The sequence below is a fragment of the Nelumbo nucifera genome, chromosome 4 (assembly GCF_055504915.1).
Source record: "Nelumbo nucifera cultivar China Antique chromosome 4, China Antique-T2T, whole genome shotgun sequence".
NCBI classification, from domain to species: Eukaryota; Viridiplantae; Streptophyta; class Magnoliopsida; order Proteales; family Nelumbonaceae; genus Nelumbo; species Nelumbo nucifera.
Window position 1 is genome coordinate 97,260,820 of NC_142652.1, and position 24,256 is coordinate 97,285,075.

General features: G+C 41.2%; 1 protein-coding gene across 1 annotated transcript in view; it reads right to left on the bottom strand.

Moving 5' to 3' along the window:
* Positions 1–728: 728 nt before the first annotated feature.
* Positions 729–24,256, bottom strand: part of LOC104610849 (coatomer subunit epsilon-1-like) — a 29,830-nt gene continuing 6,302 nt past the window's right edge. Inside the window, exons 4-7 of the mRNA XM_010277671.3 lie at positions 23,776–23,911; positions 23,541–23,696; positions 23,307–23,386; positions 729–1,069 (exon numbers count right to left, since the gene is read on the bottom strand). Coding sequence (XP_010275973.1) covers positions 976–1,069; positions 23,307–23,386; positions 23,541–23,696; positions 23,776–23,911 — 466 coding nt within the window. The 3' untranslated portion in view covers positions 729–975. The remainder of the gene's footprint in view (positions 1,070–23,306; positions 23,387–23,540; positions 23,697–23,775; positions 23,912–24,256) is intronic.

Consider the following 24,256-nt stretch of genomic DNA (forward strand, 5'->3'; position numbering starts at 1 on the left):
CATTACCAATTCCTAACAATTGTCCATTGTCAGAAATGTCCAGGATACTTTAAGTAATTTCTTAAACATTAGGGTATGTTTGTGTCCATTTACTAAACCATTAGGATAAGTATTTAACCCTTCTTATTGGAAACTATCACCTATGGTTTATCTGAAAGATGATGAAACAAGGTCATTTTCAAATTGGCACCTTCTCTCACACAGGTTCTCTCCTCTAATAGTGTTCATTTGTTGGATATCGATAGCCTTGAGCATACAATTATTGCTCATGATTCCAGCCCAAATAGAGCTCAACAAAACCTACCTCCACGGCTCCACCTAGGTGGTGTAAATTAGACCTGTTCACGGGTCAGTTTCAGGCCTGATTTACACTATGTCAGGTTCATGTTTTGGGCCGAGCCCCATTCAAATTTTGGCAAAAACTAAACCCGAACCCAGCCCATGAACAGGTCTAGTCTAGACCACCCTTAAATTTGATCAAGATTAACACCGAATGGTGCCTGGAATTTCTCTCTCTGCTATTGGAGTTGCCATAAGAAATCATGATGGTCATTTCATAGTTGAAGCGGCCTAATAGTAAACCGCATCTTCCTGATGAAATCAAAGGTTCGTGCCATTTTGGAGGGTCTACTCTTGGCCAAGACCATGAAGATGGACTGCATTACATTAGAGAGATGCGAAAGAGGTAGTGGAATCACTGTCTTCTGACTTGGAACCACACTGGAGGATTCTTGAATGCAGAAGCCTTCTGCTTGACTTTCAGTGCAAATTACTCATACATCTCGTTTTTGTAATAAACTAGCCCATGAGCTAGCTAAATATGCTCTTTGCATAATCTTTCCATGACCTGGCCAGTCATTCCAGATTTTGCCAAGTCATTGGTACTTGATGAGATGTAAATGTTGATTGTTGAATGAAATTGCCTTAGGACTTCAAGAGAGAGATAGAGAACTGTAACGAGGGAGAAAAGAGCCTTCAAGCATTTGCTTGAATAGCTCTGTCAAAACTTTCTTCCGCAGCTGATGCACGTTTGACAAGCATATGGTCAGGATATGACAGCTTCAATTGGCTGCAGAAATGCAAGAACAAAATTAAACATATCTTACAAGAATTAACAAATTTTCCCTTGTAAGCATAAATAAAATAAAACAAAAAGATACATCATATGTAATTTTTTAAGCCAGATATCATATGTAGTTACTTCTTGGGAGAATGACGATTTAGCCCAGGGTCAGAATTTGTAGGCTCAAACTACATTTGGGGTAGGTGCCAGCTTGGAATTGATGCCAATTCACGGGCGGGTATGGGAGTAAAGAGTGTGGGTTTTTGAACTTTTGAATGTTTATAGCTCTGCAATGGAAATCAGAAATCTGCATTGGGCCTGTCCGAACTTCTCCATTACTTCTTTATCCATGTGTATCAAATTTATTGTGTTAGCTGCTCGTGCTAGTTAATGATCCCATGTAAGCCATGCAACATATTAAAAAGTAATAGGAGACCAGGAGATTAAATGGTAAATTGGCTTGCAAAAGAATATTTCAAACCTCTCAAAGTCCAGGTTTAATGACATACTAATGACGAACTAAGCAGAAAACAAAGAATTGGAATATGAGTGGTTTCCTCCACAATAAGCACCCTGTTCATGATACTTTGAGCTTTGGCAATAAGATGGGGAATTTGTATTAAATAGTAATGTTTCCACACCAAAGGAAATTTGAAAGTCTTCTAATTTTTCAATAAATAAATGTCATATTTTCTCCACACGCATGGATGCATGCTATTTAAATATAATTGTTTATTCTTCATATTGACCTATAGATCTTCAAGTGGATAAAGCGAGGATATGCTTCAAGAGGACACCGCCAGCACATTGGTATTGAAACTGAAGCCTTTTTTTTCTCTCTGTTAATTGGAGACTCAAAACTTCTCTTATGAAAAATATAGGGCAGTAGAAAAGAATAATGTTACAACCTTCCAGACCGCTAATGGAAGGACTAAGAAACTGAAAAAAAAAAGGAAAAATGAAAAAGAAAACCCAAGGGAAGGTTTCATAGGTTGGTTATTGTCGGAAGGAGCCAGCTAACTTGCTGGTAACGTCTATGGCTGGTCATGGCAAAGACTTGGGATCAAATCCCAACTCTTCACTGGAGTTGGGGTGTCTTGGAGTTTGGCGAGGGCTACCCCTGCCTATCAAAGAAAAAGGTTGGTTCTTGTTGGAATCATTGTTTTAAAAACTGACTCAGAACCAGAACCGTTTTGGCCACCAATTTCCAAGTCAGTGGTTTGACCGTCTTATCCAAATAGATCAGCCCATGACAATTTAAAAATAAAAAATAATATATATATATATAAGCCCAAAACCATTGTCCAGGTTGAATGGGTCGATGGTTTCACCACCCGGGACAGTGGGTTGCTGACCGACTCAATGGTTTTGGGCAAAATAGAGGTTTGGAGTCAAAATGGAACTTGTACCCTGACTGGTTCCCAGCCCGAACAATCCAATCGTCCAGATCAACAGCGGTTCAAAAAACCATGGTTGGAATACATGTTTTGGTTGTTGGTATAAAACCCCTATTCGATTCTAGGTTAAAGTAGAGAAGAAGAGAAAGAAGAAGAAGAGAAGAAGAAGGAGGAGAAGAAGGGTTCAGCCAGATTAGGAAAAATCAGTCCACCTCTAGCCGACCCACTTGTATTTATCTCCAATAACATAGTTACAAGAAAGACCATATTGTCCCTCATAAGTGATGGGACACATAACTTAAACTTAAATAAAATAGACCTTTCACTCTCAAATAGATAAACCCAAATGACCAAAATACCCCTGATTTGTGTATTCTAAAACTCCCCCTCAAGCTGGAGAGTATATGTCATATAGTCCCAACTTGTCACAAATATAATCTACTCTGCCCCGAGACAATCCCTTTGTAAAGAGATTTGCCCATTGATTTCCTAAGCTCACATGAGATGTGGTTTTCACTCCACTTATCACTTTCTCTCTCACAAAGTGACAATCGACCTCAATATGCTTGGTTCTCTCATGGAAGACTAGGTTGGAAGAGATGTGAACAGCAACTTGGTTATCATAGTATAGTCTCATGGGTTTGTCAACCGAGAACCCCATCTTTTGTAGCAAGTTCTTCAACCATACTAGTTCACATGTGGTATGAGTCATAGCTCTGTACTTAGCTTCTGCACTACTCCTTGCCACTATTGTTTGTTTCTTGCTCTTCCAAGTTACAAGATTGCCACCAAGGAAGGTACAATACTATAGCTGATCTCCTGTCTGATATAGAACCAGCCCAATCAGCATTTGTATACCCTACTATTTCAAGAGTCCCTCCACTTTGGTATAGCAAACCACGACCTGGAGCACCCTTCAGGTACCTAACAATCCTTAGAACTGCTTCCCAATGAGGAATCCAAGGATGTTGCATAAACTGACTCACCATACTCACAGCAAATGATATATTTGGTCAGGTAATAGTCAGATAATTCAACTTTCCCGCCAACCTCCTGTATCTTCCAGGATCATCAAACTCTTCACCTGCATCAACACTCAACTTGACATTAAGTTCCATAGGAGTCTCTGCTGGTTTAGCACCTAACAGTCCTGTTTCTTCAAGTAGGTTAAGAACATATTTTCTTTGACATAAGTTAATTCCATGCCTTGACCTTGCAACTTCTATTCCTAGGAAGTACTTCAGCTTACCCAAATCTTTCGTATTGAAGTGGTCCTGTAGGAATTTCTTCAACCTATCAATCCCGTTACTGTCACTCCCAGTTATGACAATATCATCCACATACACCACTAGCAAGATTTTCCCATCTTTTGAGTCATGGTTGAACACAGAATGGTCTACCTGACACTGTTTCATCCCAAAGTCTTTCACTACTCCACTGAACCTGCCAAACCATGCGCGTGGAGATTGTTTCAGTCCATAAATTGCCTTTTTGAGTCTACAAACCTTACCATCCTTCCCCTGAGCAACAAACCCTGGCGATTGCTCCATATACACTTCCTCAATGAGATCACCATGTAGGAAAGCATTTTTTATGTCAAGTTGCACAAGAAGCCAATCATACATAGTAGCTAATGAAATCAACACCCGAACTGAACCAATTTTAGCCACAGGAGAAAATGTCTCCATATAGTCCACACCATACAACTAAAAATAGCCCTTGGCCACTAACCTGGTCTTCAATCGCTCCACACTACAATCTGGAAGATACTTCACTGTATAGACCCACTTACACCCAACAGCATGCTTACCAGGAGGAAGAGGAGTGAGTTCCCACGTGTGATTGTGTTGTAGAGCAGAGAGTTCCTCTTCCATGGCTTGCCGCCACCCTGGGGAGGTAATGGCTTCCTGGACAGTCTTGGGAATGGAAACAAATGATAGCAATGATATAAAGTTGCGATGAGAAGCAGAAAGGTGAGCAGCTGAAACATAGTATGAAATAGGATGAGAAGTACAAGTGCGTTTACCTTTCCACAGGGCAATAGGAAGACCAAGATCTAAGGGAGAAGAAGCAATGACAAGATCTGTCGACGAGGGCTGAATTGGAAGAGGGGTCGGTGCTCTTCTGTGAGTATACACTTGTTTGATTGGTGGCCTCTCAGTAGTAATTGGCATGGGAGGTGAATCTACAACTGGAATGGGAACCACGGGAAGGGGATCCACAACAGGGACGGGCTTGTCATTTATAGAGCCAGCCCAATCAGTATCAGTGTAAACCTCAACTCTCATATGACCATGCTTCTTGAACAATAGGCATGTCCCTGGGAATTTCTTCAGATATCTCAGTACCCTATCTGCCGCTTCTAGGTGTGCTACCTTAGGAGCATGCATAAACTGGCTGAGAACCCCCACAGCATATGCTATGTCAGGCCTAGTCATGGATAAATAGAGCAGTCTTCCCACAAGTCTTTGGTACTGCTTTGGATCCTCCAAAAGCTCACCACCACAGTCCCCAAGTTTATGATTCACATCTATAGAAGTGTCAGCAGGTTTGGCCCCAAGTTTTCCTGTATCTTTCAGGAGATCTAGGGTGTACTTCCTTTGAGAGATGAAGATTCCCTATTGGGAGCGAGCCACTTCAATTCCAAGGAAGTAACGCAATGGACCTAGATCCTTCACCTCAAATTGTGTAGCTAGGAACCTTTTTAACCTTTGTATCTCTGAGACCCAATCACCGGTAATGACAATATCATCAATATAAACAATCAGAGTTGTTGTTTCCCTTGTTCCTTCTTTACAAAGAGTGTGTGATCAAATTGGCATTGCCTAAACCCCATCTGTTGAACTGCCTGGTGAAATCTGCTAAACCAAGCCCTTGGTGATTGTTTTAGGCCGTATAAGGACTTCTTTAATTTGCACACTTTCTACTCTTGACCCTTAGCACAAAAACCAGGAGGTTGAGTCATGTATACTTCCTCCTCCAAATCCCCATTCAAGAAGGCATTTTTAATGCCTAGTTGATGAAGCTACCAATCAAGGTTTGCTGCCAAAGAGATAAGAACCCAGATAGAATTCATTTTTTCCACAGGAGCAAAAGTCTCAGCATAGTCAACCCCATACACCTGTGTAAAGCCCTTTGCAACCAATCTAGCCTTGTATCTCTCAACTGTGTCGTCTGCCCTGTGTTTCACAGAGAACACCCATTTGCACCCTATAAGTTCCTTTCCGGCTTTCCCTCAAGAAGGTCCACCAATTCCCACGTGCCATTTTTGTGTAGGGCATTGATTTCTTCCTTCATAGCCTTTGTCCACTTAGGAGCAAGAAGAGCATCTGTGACACTTTTAGGGACTGGGACATTATCAATTTCAGATAGGAAAGCACAAAATGAGGATGAGACATTTTCATAGGATAAGAATTGAGCCATGGGGTGGTGTGTGGTGCATGATCCAACCCCCTTCCTTTTTGCAATAGGAAGGTCTAGATCACAATTTGAAGTGTCAATGTCAATGGGTTCAAGAGTTTCAACAGGGATAATAGTACCTAGTGAGGACATTGATTCAGCTCCCGGCAGTTCGATGGCATTGGTTGCGTAGTTTCAGGCTGTCTCTTGGCTATTGAACTCTGCTGGCCTTGACTTCTATAACATTGTCTCCAAAAGACACGAAATGGAGGAGGGTCAGGCGGGGAAGGCAACAAGACTTGAGTCTGTTTCTGTTTCTCCTCACCAAGATTCTCCCCCTAAGGGGAAATAGAAAAATAGGGAACATTTTCGAAGAACGAGACATCCATAGAGACAAAATATTTCCTTGAAACCGGATCAAAACAACGATAACCCTTTTGAGAAAGGGGATATCCAAGAAAAACACACATAATAGCCTTAGGATCTGTTAGAATGCTCGGTTAGGGGTATTTCGGTCATTCTGGTGTATCTTATTGAAAGTGAAATGTCTATTGTATCTGAGTTTAAGTTATGTGTCCCATCTTCTATGAGGGACAAAATTGTCTTTCTTGTAACTTAAGTTTTATGAATAAAAGTCCGAACACTCTTCTCCTCTCCTTCTTTCTCTTTTCTTTTTTCTTCTTTCTTCTTCTCTACTTTAACCTAGAAACAACTAGGGTTTATTCACATGGTATCAAAGCATTAAGGTCTCGTGTTCTTTTTCTTGCTGCTGTCTTCTTCCTGGGTTCGCGGCCAGCTTCACAGTAGGTTTCATCATCCTACAGCTGATCTGATTGAAGACTCAATAAAGGGCTGAAAAGGAGTTGTCGTTTTGAGGGCCTGGAGGTGAGAATGCCTCTGGCCGGTGCTGTGGTGGTTGTTGAAGTGGTATACTAGACCCTCTATTCAGTATACGAAGAGGGCTGGACGTATACAGGTATGGACACTGTTGTCGTGTGTTCAGAAATGGACTGTGAATGCTGATTCTTTTTGTGTGCTTCAAACGTTAGTTGTTGTGGTGCTGGGTGAAACTGATACACATCAGTCATGTTTTTTTTTTGTGTTTTCTTGCTCGCATGTGTGCTGAAAGATGATTAGTAGACTGCTGATGTCCACGACAGCAGTGGTGTGGTGTTGATTGTGTTGTGGTGGCTGACATATCTATGATTCTAAATGCTTAAAAGTGAACCCCTAGACCTTGTGTGTAATCAGTTTTGCAGTATGAATAACAAGTGTTCGATGAAATGACTGATTAATTTCAGTAGTGGTGTGTTGGTGGTAAATGGTCCTGCAGTGTGCAGTCCAAGTGTTTGATGTGTTGACTGAATGATTTCAGCTTTAAAGTGTAGTGTGTAATGTGCAGTTGAAGAAAGTGGGTTGGTGGTATCATAAGTGAGATAAGTCTTGTGACAAGTGTGAGATTGTGGTGTATATTCAAAGGAGAAATAATTGAGATGGCTTCAACTGTAGATGGGAATGACAACAAAACAGGCATCATGCTTTCTTCAGATTATCTAAGTGTTCAAATGACATCTATCAAGTTGAATGGTGAGAACTATGTACTATGGGCAAAATCTGTGGAGGTGTTCTTGAAGGCCAAGAGGAAAGTAAAACATGTGAGGGAGGAGAAACCTTCCTCTGATTCTCCTGGGTTCAGTGATTGGGAACAAGATGCACAGATAATGACATGGCTTTGGAATAGCATGGAACCAAAGATTAGTGTGAACTTCATGTTCCTAGATACAGCCAAAGAGATCTGGGATCATGCTAAAAAGTTGTACTCTGGACAAGACAACACAACTAGGGTATATCAGTTATACCTAGAGTACTTCAATTTGAAGCAAGGAAGTCAAAGCTTAGAAGAGTATTATGCAAGTTTGAGGAACATCCGCAATGAGCTAAATGTGTATCACCCTCTAACATCAGATGTCCAGATCCAACAACAGCAACGTGAACAACTTGATGTGACTAGGTTTCTTGTGGGCTTGAAGGCTGAGTATGAGCCTGTCAGAGCACAGATATTGGGGGGATCAGCTCTCCCCTCGCTTGAAGAAGTTTTTGCCCATCTTAAGAGGACATCCATTGAGCCGGTGGAACATTCTTCCTTCTTTAATAGATCCGGTTTGGTAGTGACTAAAGGGAGTGGTCGTGGAAGTAGAAGTGGTGGTGGCAGCAGTGGTTGTCCAAGCAACCGTAGTGGACACATGTTTAACCGGGCCAGTGGCTGGACTGGAGGCCATGAGTCAGGGGGAGGCCGTGGAAAAGGAAGGGGTAATGCTCAGAGAAAATGTACACATTGTGGCTTAGAGGGGCACACAGTTAATTTCTGCTATGATTTGCATGGTCCACCCAACACTTGGGCTAACCATGTTACATCTAAGAGTAGTAGCACAATTACTGAAAGCCAGCAAACTGCCCCAACCCCCTCCACACCCACTTGTGCTTCTGAATCCTAATGAGACACAAGTCTGAATCCTTTGAAAAGTTCAAAGAGTTCAGACAAGAGGTCGAGAAACAGTTAGGGAGAGAAATTAAAGCCCTTCGATCAGATCGAGGTGGCGAGTATCTCTCTGACGAATTCAGGGACTACTTAAAGGACAATGGGATAATATCACAGTTAGCTCCTCCTGCTACACCACAACTTAACGGTGTTTCAGAGAGGAGGAATAGGACCTTATTGGATATGGTCCGGCCACTTCTCATACACTCAGAGTTACCCACATCCTTTTGGGGTTACGCATTAGAGACTGCGATTTACGTGCTGAATCGGGTTCCAACCAAATCGGTTCCGAACACTCCATATGAACTTTGGACCGGAAAGAAACCAAGTGTCAGACACTTGAAGATTTGGGGTTGTCCAGCGCATGTTAAAAGAACAAGTGCAGACAAGTTGGAATCCTTGCCTATTTGTAGGCTACCCGAAAGGCTCTGTGGGTTACCTATTCTATGACCCAAGTGAGCAGAAAGTGTTCTGCAGCCGAAATGCACAATTCTTGGAAACCGACTACATCCTGGACACCCATCGTCAGGAAATAGTTCTTGATGAGGAGAGCTCAGGAGCAGTGGGAGATGTCCCACAAGTTCCAGGTAGTGACCAACCTAGAAGATCCACTCGGGTATCTAGGCCACCAGTCCGTTATGGTTATGACCAAGATAGTTACCTGGTTGAAACCTTGACTAGTGAGGAGGATCCCGTGACTTACGCGGAAGTTATGTTCGACATAGATTCCCAGAAGTGGGTGAAGGCCATGAGAGCAGAGATGGACTCAATGGAGACCAATGGAGTCTGGACTCTAGTAGATCCGCCCTCCGGGGTAAAAGCAATCGGTTGCAAATGGATTTACAAGAGGAAGAAGGGCCCCGATGGTAGGGTTGAGACCTTCAAAGCTCGTCTGGCGGTGAAAGGGTACACTCAGAAAGAGGGCATCGATTATGAGGAAACCTTTTCGCCTGTGACCATGCTTAAATCCATTAGGATCCTGCTAGCTGTAGCAGCATACCATGATTATGAGATTTGGCAGATGGATGTCAAAACTGCATTCCTAAATGGAGATCTTACTGAAAATATCTATATGCAGCAGCCGCAAGGCTTCATTGTTGCAGGTCAGGAAAACATGGTATGTAAACTTAATAGATCCATTTATGGACTTAAGCAAGCTTCTAGAAGTTGGAACATCCGTTTTGACTCCGTTGTCAAATCGTTTGACTTCAAGCAAAATCCGGATGAACCTTGTGTCTACATGAAGTACAGTGGAGATAAGGTTACCTTCTTGGTTCTGTATGTAGATGACATTCTAGTCATTGGGAATGATGTAGGAATGTTAATTACGGTGAAAGTATGGCTTTCACAGCAATTCTCCATGAAAGACCTTGGAGAAGCCTCCTATATACTGGGTCTTTGACTCTATAGAGATAGATCAAAGCGGACAATAGGATTATCCCAATCTGCTTACATTGACAAAATAGTCAAAAGATACAGCATGGAGAACTCCAAGAAAGGAAATGTTCCTTTCAGGCATGGAGTCACTCTCTCCAAGAAGATGTCTCCCAAGACTTCTGAGGAAATTGATGGCATGAAAGACGTTCCCTATGCCTCTGCCGTAGGGAGCATCATGTATGCCATGCTGTGCACTCGTCCTGACATTGCTCAGGCAGTGAGTGTAGTAAGCAGATTTCAGGCCAAACCAGGGCAGGAGCACTGGACTGCTGTGAAAAACATACTTAAATACCTTTGAAGGACAAAACAGTTTTGTCTAGTATTCGACGGTAGCTCACTACAGATCCAAGGGTATACAGATGCCGATTTCCAATCGGATCCAGATGATAGAAAGTCTACATCTGGATATGTTTTCACGATAGGATCGTGTGTTGTTTGCTGGAAAAGAAGCAAACAGGGGTCCACTGCAGACTCCACGACCGAGGCCGAGTACATTGCCGCAAGTGAGGCTGCCAAAGAAGCCGTGTGGATGAAGAAGTTCGTTCACGAGTTGGGAGTAGTTCCGTCCAGCACATCACCCATCCCATTGTTGTGTGACAACAATGGAGCCATTGCTCAGGCTAAGGAGCCACGAGCCCACTCGAAGTCGAAGCACATCGAGAAGAAGTACCACGTACTGCGGAAGATTGTTGGTAGAGGGGACGTCTTGATTCAGAAGGTAGCGTCGGCGGAAAATGTAGTAGACCCATTAACAAAGCCACTATCACAGAAAGTGTTTGAGAAACACGTGGAAAGCATGGGACTCTGGCTTGTACCTGATTGGACCTAAGTGCAAGTGGGAGCTGTTGGACAGTTTTGTATGCCCTTAGCTTCAATCAGAATGACGTACTTTATGAGTTTATTGTAAATGAATAAAAGTGCATATTTGATTCATGTTCCCTTGGTATGTTTCTGTGTAATACCCTTAAACTGGACACTTAATGAGACTCGTGTTAGTTTAGAATGTTCACAGCCAGTGGGTCGGTCTGGGGAGACCTATCCTGATAAGGCTGACACTGTTGTTCCACCAAGTCGGTTGGGGTGGCCTGTCTCAGTTGCCAGGGTGAGACCCTAGGCACATACAGTGTAGGATTAATTGAATCTATGAACTGGACCAGATTTCCAGTATTGCCCTGGACCTTGGAGATTAATGGGAAAAACTGGAAAGTTACACCCGACCCCTAGACTCGATTATGATGCTGCACTAGGTGTCAGATTGGGCTCTCTTTGATGTACCAATCAATGAGATCCTTAGCGGGGGTCAAAACCTGGGTATGTTGGGACAGTCTGAGAATTCATCTGAGTGGGTGATCATAGTGACAGGATCAGCCCCTTTGTCGAACAAAGGTAATGATCAGGGATGCACTCTCATTGATGGAAACCAAGACTGGCGGCAGCCGATTTCAAACGTTGAGATTTGTTTTGCAAAATATAGTTTATATGAGATATGAAAGTATATATATTATAGTTTCTAAAATGTTTGCGAAAGGTTTTAATTCCCGGGATCCATATAAGTAGAGAGTGCAACACTGTTCCTTGCAGCCGAGGGAGAGGTCCTCTCTTGTCGGGCAGTGTATGATCATTATGGGCTGAGAGGTTAAGTGTAAGACCATTGAGGATAATACATGATGGGCTAATCTTGCATCTGCCCACAGTCCCTGGGTGTTACAAGGTGGCTTGGCCCAGGGACCACTTAGGGTAAGTGTTGGGCCCATAGAGCCCATTTGATGGGTTTCAGGGGGTGCACTGTCCATAACACGTATTCGACCAGGCCTTGTAACAAAGGCTGGGCCGAACCCATGTGGCTGATGTGTAAATCAATGCTTGGGTCCCACGCCATACAAGGAAGCCCAACTGGGCAGTAGTTAGGAAGGTTAAGTGAGCGCATAAGCTTCATGGGCCTAAAGCCCATTTCGAATTGGACTTATGTAATAAGTTAAATATGGGCGAATTCTGAGATGGATCAGCAGATAGGATAGGGTCTTAACCCTATCCACTCAGAGAGTCCAGATCTGAATATGATTCAGATCTAGAAACCTCCTAATGAGATTAGGAGAAGGCTGATCTAATCTACAGATAAGATAAGGGTTTATCCTTATCACCTAAAGAGAGGTCTGATCCAAATATGATTTGGATAAGCAACTCCTAATTGGATTAGGAGCTGATCCTTTGGGTTTACAAAAGAATGAGGGGGCGGCAGCCTTCAGAATCATCAGATAATCAGATCCTCTTCAGTGCTGAAATTACAGAAGAAAGATTTCTGCAATCCCTGCAAAGATCTTTCTTGCCGCCGCCAGACATCCAGTTCAATCTCTAGTTGTGGAAGAAGTCAAGATTCGGTCTTGACATCAGTTCTTTGAGAAAGATTTGATAGGAAGCTGTGCTCACGTGCCATCCTGTTGTTTCTTGCGAAGGACAAAATTCTTGAAGAAGAATACTGCTGATTCTGCTCCATCCTGCACTGCGCCATCTTCAGTGAGAGCAGTCTTTGGATCCTTCCTTGGGCGTGAACACTTTCGTTGGGAGATACTTTTTCTCCGTATCAGGTATAATCTTCTCCTACTCCTTTTGGTTCAGATCTGGTTCAGTTTATGGTTCAAGATTGATCCTTTAAAATATGATTTTCTAAATAGGGAATTCGATTCCCAGTTGAAAGGGAGAGATTTTTTTTGAAATTCGCCCACCTTATTCCGCAAGATTTGGGCGTCCATACGATGGATCTCTCATCCCTTCAGTACTATACCTTCCTGGGTGGCAATCTTGTAACTTGGAAGAGCAAGAAGCAAACAGTGGTGGCAAGAAGTAGTGCGGAAGCAGAGTACAGGGCTATGGCCCATACCACATGTGAACTAGTATGGCTGAAGAACTTACTACAGGAGATGGGTTTCTCAATTGACAAACCCATGAAACTATATTGTGATAACCAAGTTGTTGTTCACATCTCATCCAATCCTGTCTTCCATGAAAGAACTAAACATATTGAGGTGGATTGTCACTTTGTGAGAGAGAAAGTGATAAGTGGAGTAATAACTACATCTCATGTGAGCTCAGGAAATCAGTGTCAAAAGGGTTGTCTCGGGGAAGAATAGATTACATTTGTAACAAGCTGGGACTATATGATATATACTCTCCAGCTTGAGGGGAAGTGTTAGAATGCTCGGCCAGGGGTATTTTGGTCATTCAGGTGTATCTTATTGAAAGTGAAATGTCTATTGTATTTGAGTTTAAGTTATGTGTCCCATCTTCTATGAGGGACAAAATTGTCTTTCTTGTAACTTAAGTTTTATGAATAAAAGTCAAGTGGGTCGGCTAGGAGAGTGACTTTTGAACATCCTCTCTTCTAGTCTGGCCGAACACTCTTCTCCTCTCCTTCTTCTTTCTCTTTTCTTTCTTCTTCTTTCTTCTCTACTTTAACCTAGAAACAACTAGGGTTTATTCACAGGATCAAATTTACCTCGAGTAGGGGAGAGATCATGAACAAAGTACTGGCACCCAAAAACACGCATAGGTATGGGAAACATGCCTTGGGGAAGAGGAGCTGGTGAGGGGGCCTATATTCCAACAACCGAGAGGGCATCCTATTGATAATATATGTGGCAGTCATAACAACATCTAGCCAAAAGCTTTTTGGAACTTGCATCTGCAACAAGAGTCCTTGAGCAACTTCTAAGATATGGTGGTTTTTTCTCTCTGCAACCCCATTTTGTTGGGGAGTTCTTGCACAGGAGCTCCTGTGAATAGATCCGCAAGAAGTAAAGAAGTTGGAAAAGTCACCATGAAAGTACTCCTTGGCATTGTCTGATTGGAAGACTTGAATCTCTGTCTGAAATTGGGTGTAGACTGTTGGAATGTTAACTTTATTTATTATGTTTGTATTCTGCTGAGTTAGGGTCCATTTGGACAAATTAAAGCAATTTTTTCTTTTGTTTTTTATGTTGTAACTTAAGTAGGGGCATAAGGGTCCTTTCCCTTCTAATTATGGTCGCCCTATATATATTAATATAAGATGGCGCCGCCAGCACTGTAGCAGCACTGTAGCAGCAAATCTCTCTCTTCTTCTCTCCTCTCTTCCTCTTGTCTTCTCCTACCTCTCTTCTCCTCTGTTCGGCTGTTAATATGGTATCAAAGTAGGCCTATGAGCAGATCGAACAAGCTTCGATCGGCTGTCTTCTTCAACTGAGATCAAAAAAGTGCAGACCTACAACTGGTACAATTTTTTTTAGTGTTTTTTTTCCTTTTCCTTGGTCGTGTACCAAGAAGAAACTATGACTCCAGACTACTGAATGTTTTCTGAGAAGCTGTGAGGTTCGAACCTCTTTTTTTTTATGGATCGTGTGATCCCATGTCTGAGAATTCAGATCTGTAGGTCGTGGATGACCTGATCTTTTAACCCTTGTGGTGTAACCATACTGGTTTATGACCCCTCCTAGCAGTCGATGTGTTTGGGGTGTCGGGAAGTTGGAGTGTGACTGGTAGGTCAGATCAGCTCTGAGATCACCCTAAAATCTTGCCTTTTTTGGACAATCTAGGCTGGTTTGTGGTCAGATTGTGTCCAGATTGCAGTGTGTGCATGTGGGCTTCATCCTTGGTGTTTCTAGGACTGTTTGTTTGGTGATAGGAGGGATTGTAAGGTGTGTGTAAGGTCTGAAAGGTGTTTGAATCATGTCCTCTGAGAATTCTGCAACTTTAGGAATTTCAGGAGGTCAAAATGGAATGAGTGGGGGGATGGATATGAGTTTCCCTATGGTTGTAATCCCCTTTGATGGACTGAACTATCTTGAATGGTCTAGGGGAATTAAACTTTATATTACTGCTAGAGGAAAAATTGGGTATATTAATGGTAAAATCAAGGAACCAAAGATTGGTAGTGCTGAACATGACAGATGGGACCAAGAAAATAGCATGGTGATGTCATGGCTCTTGGTTTCCATGCTGCCACAAGTAAGGAAGACCTTTATGTGGGCTGAAACAGCTTGTGAAATATGAGAACAAGCAAAATCTACCTATTCAAAACAGAGACACTATGCAAATATATATCAATTACAAGCAGAATCCTCCACTTGCAAGCAAGGGGAGAGGAGTCTCTCAGTGTACTATTCAGACTTGACATCAATTTGGAAGGAACTGAATCATTATCAAAACGTAAATTGGAAGTGCGATGAGGATGCAAAGGCCTACAAATCACTTGTTTCCCAGCAACGGGTATTTGCCTTTCTTTTGGGGCTGAATCCTACAAATGAATCCATGAGGGTACAAATCTTAGGAAGTAAGAACCTACCTTCAGTCCAAGAAGTTTATACCCTAGTTCAGTCTGAAGAGAGCAGAAAGTGTAATGAATTGTACAGAAGGGGAACCGATTGCACTAGCTGTCCGAGGGGGTACAAGTTCAAATGTTGGAGGTTCTTTTAAAAAGGGAGATTCACAGAAGAGAGTGAATGACAAAGACAAACTTTGGTGCACTCACTGTCAAATGTCCAGGCACACTAAAGACACATGTTGGGATCTTCATGGCAAGCCGAAATGGGCTCAAGAATTGACAAAGAATTCTGATCTGAGTAAGAAGCCAACCCAGCAAAGTCGGAAGAAATATAACTCAGCAAATGTGGCATCTCAAGAGACTAGTCCCATGGTGCCCCAAGAGCGACACTTTGGTTCTGACCGCAAGGAAGAGATCATCAACTCCTTTCGTGACCACTTGGAATTATATGGTAGGACACTTCGCCAAATGGATTCTGGCCCTACTCCTACCTCCTTTGCGTCTACATCAAGTAACACTGCCACTGCCTTCCATGTGTCATCATTTGATTCCCCTTGGATAATCGACTCTGGAACCTCAAACCACATGACTAGTAAGTCAAATTTATTTCAGGCATATAACCTCCTCTCTAGGAGAGATAAGGTGAGATTAGCTATGGGTCTTATTCCACCATAGCCGATCAAGGAACCATCTCCCTTCCTCTTGGTCTTACCCTCTCTAATGTGTTGCATGTTCCTAAGTTACCTATCAATTTACTTTCCATTAGCAGTATTACTCATTCCTTGAATTGTTCAGTGACCATTGTTCAGTGACCTTTCCATTTTTGTGTGTGTTTCAGGATTTGACCTCGGGGAAGACGACTGGTAGAGGAAGCATGGTGGATGGCCTCTACATGTTGAAGAATAAAGTTGGTCTTGTGGCTACAGAGTCTTTAAGTTCATCTAGTGAGAGTCATGCCTACTTATGGCATAATCGTCTTGGTCACCTTTCGTTTGAGTCTTTAAAACTTATGTTTCCTGAGTTGTTTAAGTCTTTGTTAGTTAGTAAATTGCAGTGTCATACATGCTTATTGAGCACACATTATAGAAATTCCTTTCCTTTAAGGAATAAAAGATCTGAATTTCCTTTTCATACTGTCTATTCTGATGTTTGGGGCCCTATTTCTCTACCTACTGAGACTGGATATAAATATTTCATTACTTTGATCGATGACTACTCTAGATATACTTGGGTGTATCCTATGCGATCTAGAGATGAAGTGCCAAAGATTGTGAAAAACTTTCAACGAATGGTTTTCACTCAATTTCAAACTGAAATTCACATTTTCCAGTCGGACAATGCAAAAGAGTACTTCCATAGTGATCTCACGGAGTTCTTTGCTTCGTGTAGATCTCTTCATCGAAGCTCTTGTGATAGGACACCTCAACAAAACGATGTTGCTGAAAGGAAAAATCGTCATCTACTTGAGGTAGCTCGTGGTTTATTACTTCATATGAATGTTCCGAAACGTTTTTGGATGGATGTTGTTATGTGTGCTGCATATATCATCAACCGTATGCCATCTCGGTTACTAGAGTATAAGGCCCCACATCAACTCTTGTTTCCTACAGCTCCGTTGTCCCCCATTCCAATGCGTGTCTTTGGGTGTCGTTGCTTTGTTCATGACTTGTCTCCTACTCGCAGTAAACTCGATCCCCGTGCCACTCCTTGTGTTTTTCTTGGTTATCCGTTATCTCAAAAGGGTTACCGCTGCTATGATCATGCTTCACGCAAGTACTATGTCTCCATAGATGTATCATTCTTTGAGAGTCAACCCTTCTTCTCGGTTTCTCTTTAGGGGGAGAGTAGGGTTGAGGAGAAACACACTCAGGTTCAACTACCTCCTCTTCCCGACCCTTCTCCATTTCGGGTCTTTCTTCGCCGCCATAAGAGCCAGCAGAGTTCAAGAGCCGTGGAACCTGAAACTATGCAACCAATATCATCGAACTCTCCGGAGGTTGATCCTCCTCATCAGCCAAGTATACTTGTTCCCATTGATATGCCTGAATCTCTTAACATTGATCCTCCTGTTGTTAATGATCTTGATGTTCCTATTGCTAAGAGAAAGGGTGTTAGGTCTTGTACTACTAATCATCCTATCTCTCACTTTGTGTCCTATGATCATATTTCACCTTCATACCATGCATTCCTTTCCTCTATTGACAGTGTCTCTGTTCTTAAGAACGTGGCAGAAGCTTTATCCAAATCTGAATGAACAGATGCAATGAAGGAAGAAATTAATGCCTTACACAAAAATGGCACTTGGGAGCTAGTGGATCTTCCTGAAGGGAAGGAACCAGTGGGTTGCAAGTGGGTATTCAAAGTAAAGCATAGAGCTAATGGTTCAATAGAAAGATACAAAGCTAGATTGGTGGCCAAAGGGTTTACACAAGTGTATGGAGTAGACAATGCAAAGACCTTTGCTCCAGTAGCCAAGATGAATTCAATCAGAATCCTCCTCTCACTGGCAGCTAACCTTGATTGGGAACTTCATCAGTTGGATATCAAGAATGCATTCTTGAATGGTGACCTAGAGAAGATGTTTACATGACTCAACCTCCAGGTTTCTGTGCCAAAGGTAGTGAGCAGAAGGTGTGCAAGTTAAAAAATCTTTATATGGGTTGAAGCAATCACCTCGGGTCTGGTTTAGTAGGTTTCATTTAGTAGTGCAACAGACAATGCCAATTAGATCATACTTTATTTGTAAAAAAAGGTGAAGGGAAAATTGCAGCTTTAATTGTCTATGTTGATGACATAGTAATCACAGGAGACTGGAAGACTGAAATACAAAAGCTGAAGAAATTCCTAGCCATCAATTTGAGGTGAAAAATCTAGGCCCCTTACGTTATTTTCTTGGAATTGAAGTTGCCCGCTCAAAAAGGGGCATCTTTATTTCCCAAAGAAAATATGTACTAGATCTATTAGAGGATACAGGCAAGTTGGGAGTGAAACCAATTGATTCACCCATTGAACCCAACCATCAGCTAGGAGACAGTCAGAGGGAGTGTTTGAAAGATGTAAAGAAGTTCTAGAGACTTGTAGGGAGACTCTTATATTTGTCTATGACCAGACCTAATATTGCCTATGCAGTGGGTGTTCTTAGTCAGTTCATGCATAATCCTAAGACAACTCACTTTGAAGCTGCAGAAAGAATCCTTAGATACCTCAAGAAGTTCCCAGGAGATGGTTTGATTTTCCAAAAACATGGGCATTTGAAAGTGGAGGTGTATACAGATGTTGATTGGGCAGGGGCAATCGATGACAGAAAATCTACCAGTGGGTATTGTACCTTTGTGGGAGGAAACCTAGTTACCTGGAGAAGTAAGAAGCAAAGTGTGGTGGCTAGATCCAGTGTTGAGGCAGAATACAGAGCCATGTCTCATGGAATTGCTGAAATGATGTGGATAAAAAATTTGTTAGGAGAGTTGGGTTTTGCAGTTAACAAACCTATGTCACTCTATTGTGACAACAAGGCTGCTATCAACATTGTTGCTAACCCAGTCCTCCATGATAAAACAAAACATATTGAAGTGGACAAGCGTTTTATTAGAGAAAAACTTGTGAGCGGAGAAGTGTGCACTCCTTATGTTAGTTCAGGGGAACAACTTGCAGACATCTTTTTTTTTATGAATAACTTGCAGACATCTTCACCAAGGGCCTTCAACACGTACGGCATAATAATTTGTGCGACAAGTTGTGCATGATTGACATCCATGTCCCAACTTGAGGGGGAGTGTTGGAATGTTAACTTTATTTATTATGTTTGTATTCTGCTAAGTTAGGGTCCATTTGGACAAATTAAAGCAGTTTTTTCTTTTGTTTTTTATGTTGTAACTTACGTAGGGGCATGAGGGTCCTTTCCCTTCTAATTATGGTCGCCCTATATATATTAATATAAGTTGGCGCCGCCAGCACTGTAGTGGCACTTAGCAGACTCCAAATCTCTCTCTTCTCCTACCTCTCTTCTCCTTTGTTCGGCTGTTAATACCATCTGTTGAAAAACTTTCACAAGCTTAGGAACTTCTTCTCGTGAGTGCATAGGGTACACCCAAGTGAATCGAGAAAAATCATCAATAAAAGAGAGAAAATATTTGTAGCCATTCTCAGTTGGAATATTCACAGGTCCCTAAACATCAGAGTACACAATGTAGAAAGGAAAATCCGATATTTTATTATGTAAAGGAAATGAAGTTCTACAATGCTTGCTTAGTTGACACACTTGACACTGAAAATCATTGACAGAAACAAACTTAAATAAATCTAGAAATAAGTACTTCAAAGACTTAAAAGACATATGACCCAAACGATGGTGCCACAAAAAAACTTGACTATTACTAGACTCACTCGAAGACTGTAAGACTGCAAGACCAACTTTATTCTCTAGCACATAGAGGCCATCAACCATGTTCCCTCTACCAATCGTCCTCCCGAAAGCCAAATCTTAAAAAACACAAGAATCGGGAAGGAAAGTTACTGAGTAGTTCAAGGCATGTGTAATACTACTAATGGATAACAAATTAATGGGCATTTTTGGGACCTGCAAAACATTTGATAATGAGAGACCAAAAGGTAAAGATATAGATCCTCGACCAAAAATGGAGAAGGATCCAACAACTAACCTCACTTTATATTTTCCAAAGAGAAGGATTGAAACAAAGTTGACTTACCAGTCATATGGTTGGAGGCATTAGAGTCAATAATCCACGGGACTCCAGGGTATCAGTAGACACATGAAAAGCAGAGGCTAAGTTACCTGAGGAAGAGGCAAAGGAGGTAGAAAGTGTGGATTTGGAATTTGCTTGTCTGATAGCCCTACCATACTGCTCCAAATGGTCACAGAAGGAGCTGATAATATCCTCCTTGGGATCAAACTAGAGGGACAATCCTAAGACTCATGCGAGGCAAGGTTGGTTGAGGTGAACTTCTTCTGGGTTGGCTTCTTGTTCTGTTCTTGAGCTGATTTCTTGCTGAGTTCTTGTGCCCATTTTGGTTTTCCATGCAGTTCCCAACATGTCTCATGTGTGTGTCAAGACTTATGGCGGTGAGTACACCACAATTTATCCTTATCATCCACCTTTTTCTGATTTTCCCCATTTCTTGTTGAATTGGTGTTACTTCGTACGGTTAAAGCTATGGTCTCCCCCTCAGGAGGATTCATAGCAGACCTCCTACTTTCCTCAGGCTGAACTAAAGCATACACCTCTTGGACAGACAGGAGATCCTTGCTGCCCAAAATTTGTACCCAAATAGGCTCATACATGGAGTTAAGGCCAAGAAGGAAAGCAAACACCCGTTGCTGGGAGACCAACTATTCGTAGGACTTGGCATCTTTCTCACTCTCCCATTCAATGGTTTGGTAGTAGTCCAATTCCTTCCAGACAGATGTGAGAGCAAAGTAGTAGGCTGATAAACTCCTCTCACCCTGCTTGCATGTGGAAGATTCTGCCTGTAGCTGATAAATCCTTGCATAGTGTCTCTTTTCTGAGTATGTTGCCTTGGCTTGATCCCAAATTTCCTTTGCTGTCTCAGCCCACATGAAATTTCGCTTGACAGATGGCAGCATTGAGGTCAAAATCCAAGACATTATCATGCAATTTTCCTGGTCTCACTTATCATAATCAGCAATACCAGCCTTAGGTTCCTTTGTCTTCTCAGTTATATATCCAGCCTTACCCCTGGCAGTAATGTACAGTCGCATCTCCTTGGACCAAGCTAAATAATTTCTGCCGTCCAAGGGGGTAATGGTCATAGGAAAGTTTAGGGTTTCATAACCACCAGATATCCCTCCTTGATGTGAGGTGGTTTCCGAAGTTGCAGAACCTTCAGAATTCATGGGAGCTGAATGTAGGCAGCACACACAAGCTTATTACAGTCCTTACCCAACTAGGCTAACACAAAAAACTGCTAAATCAGAGCACAGACCTTGCTGTCACAGATATTCACAGATCTGATAGGTCCCTTCTTAAGGCAATACGAACTACAGAACACATTTAAAAAAGGCTGCTGCATCTGTCAATCGAACCAGGTCACTTATGACCTACCGAGGTTCCTCAAACATGAAGATTGTTGGGTCTTCACACCCACAAAGAGGGACAAACTCCCTTTATACCATTCAGTCAAGCAGAACAACTTAACCAGTTCTTGGTTTCAACACCAAGAACTAAAAAAAAAAAGTGATTTTAACTTCTGTCCGTATTCAGTCCAGGGGTCTATAGTTTCCAACTCGGGAACAAACAAAAAACCACAGAGAGAGAACACCGACCTCTTAAGTAGACTCAATCAGTCATCCACTGATCTCTGGGTGCCATATGAATCAGTTGCAGTCCAAGAAACAGGGGCAGGAACTGGAATGAACAGTCTTTAGATGGAGCTCACACTTGTCTCTCCCATTCTCAGTCCAGAGGAGCAAGGAAGAGTTTTGAATAGTAGGAGAGGATTTACAGAGCACTGTCCCACTCTGATACCATGTTTTAATCAATAGAACAGTGGGTGAAGAGAAGAGAAGTGGAAGAGAGAAGAAGAGAAGAGAGAAAGAGAATGAGAGAGACTCAAGATGGTGCTAGCGGCGCCAGCCTTTTTTATTATATATACTAGGGCGACCGTACAACTTAAAAGAATGGAGAAAAGACTAAAGTGCCCCTTGTGGCATACACCCAATATTACATCAGATACTTCTAGATATATAACTCTTAAAACATCTTAAATGAAAATTGGCATTTTTTAACAAGTTATATCACAAAAAGATCTACACGTGTTAGAGATTTAATTAAATATGGCAAAAATAAGCCTTGGGAAATGGCATTTAGCTTTAAAAGCTAGATACAAATGTATCATATAAATATATTAAATGGGACACCTACAACTTGTATTTGTGTCCAAGATTTTTGGAAATGACGAGGCATATGCTTGCTTTTTTGCTTGGTAAGCATATCCTTGTTTCAGGGCTGCAAAGGTATCCAATTGTCCATATTCGAATTTGAATTCAATCCCATTGAAGGTGATCTAAATTCGACCTATTTATAATTGGATCAAATATGGATCCACCCCTACCCAATCTGACATAATCTGATTTAATTTGACTAAAATACATATGCTCATATATACTTACAATTTATATCGTATCTATTAGTAAAGTTGACTTGAATGTTTTTACTAAATTGTTATAGGTTCAAGTTTCACACAAGTAATTTTCAATTCATTTTATTCGTGAAATACAATATCAAGGTCATTTCTAGTTCATTTTAATAATAATGTATAATATTTTGATCAGTTTTTCTTTAATTTATTTATACCATTCAATATCTGATTGCAATCCAAATTCAATTTGATTCTGGTATACATCTGATGGATGAGATTCAATTCATATTTGAAAGACAAATCAAATTTGAATTTACCTATATCAGATTCTGTTTGCCTCCCTTATCCATATTTAGGCATCATAGAGTGAATAATAATGTATAATATTTTGATCAGTTTTTCTTTAATTTATTTATACCATTCAATATCTGATTGCAATCCAAATTCAATTTGATTCTGGTATACATCTGATGGATGAGATTCAATTCATATTTGAAAGACAAATCAAATTTGAATTTACCTATATCAGATTCTGTTTGCCTCCCTTATCCATATTTAGGCATTATAGAGTAAAATAAGGCTATATAATGATGATGATGCTATAGCCGACCCCATGTAGTTGGGATAAGGCTTAGATGGTAATAATGATGGTGATGAGAAGGCTAATAAAATGCTCTAAAAGGATTAGGAGGAGGCGAAAAAGAACCTAGGTTCAAGTAGTGACAAAAAAATTAAATAGATCATTCTTCAACAGAAAAAAGTGGAATTGAATATGGCTTAATGGAGGAACATGAATTATTCTACAAACCCTACTTTAGGTTGGATAAGGCAAATGACGATGGTTATGATTTATCATGGTAATATTTGTATCTTGAATATTGGGAAGCCAAATATCATTTCTCTGGACTCCCCCAGGAGGAACATCAGGGACAAGAACCCCAGCCATGATTATGGCTATATCATGTTTCTCATAATGTAGAATATCTTGGCAAGTTTTAACAAAAAGAACACCACAGTGAAGAACTATGAAGTAGTTGAGAGAATGGAAGTGATATTTACCTGAGGTAACGAGATGATGATTTGCCAAGGTGAAGACTGCATACTATCAGATTGGCCAAGGTTTCAGCATCCTTTGCATCCTGAAAGGGGAAAAAGGATAACAAAAAACCATAAATTTATCCTCCTTACAATTTACAAGTTAACAAGCAAAGAAGACAAATCTCTTGCCAACTTTTATGTATAAAAGAATCAGAGAAGAAGAAAACTTGATAGATAAGGAAAAAAAAAACTTGCTTTGTTTAGTGCTTCAAGCAATAGAGACTCAGCTTCATCAAAACGCCCCATGTGCATGCAACAGATAGCCTTCCCATTCAAGATCATCCCTGTCATTGGAAATTTCTCAGAGAAATCTTGGAATATGAGATATGCTTCCTGTATCTTCGAACCACCCTGATGCCATGGAACAATATATAATCAAGAAGATGCCAGTTTCTCAGTTCCAAGGATACTATGTCAAAAGTAACTTTACCACTGCTAAATTTAGCCATGCATTTGCTAGTTGAGTCAGAGTATGGTCCTCATCAATTTGTAGCATGATCTTTAGCTGTTTCTCTGCATAATCAGATCTATGCATCTTAAGGTATATTTGAACATTCAGCGCATGCCTGTATATAATAAAATAGCTTGTATCAAGAATTAAGAAACCAACAAGATCAAACGGTATTTTGTATGACCTTCATTTGATGCAATTATTGGGATTTGGAAGCATTACAGTAGCACAGATAAAGTAATTAATATACAAGTAAACTTAAAAAAGATACATATTTTGTCAATAATTTGTACTTCAGAGTTCTCAGAAGACATCCACGTGACCTCATTTCAAGCAGGGACCAAGAGAATTATTTGCATAGAAGACAAATAGAACTAAAGTTGGTCATAAGTCACAAAATCATTAAGTATTTGGCTAAGCATATTTTAGGTTTACTTTCAAAAGCTCATCTAGACAACTA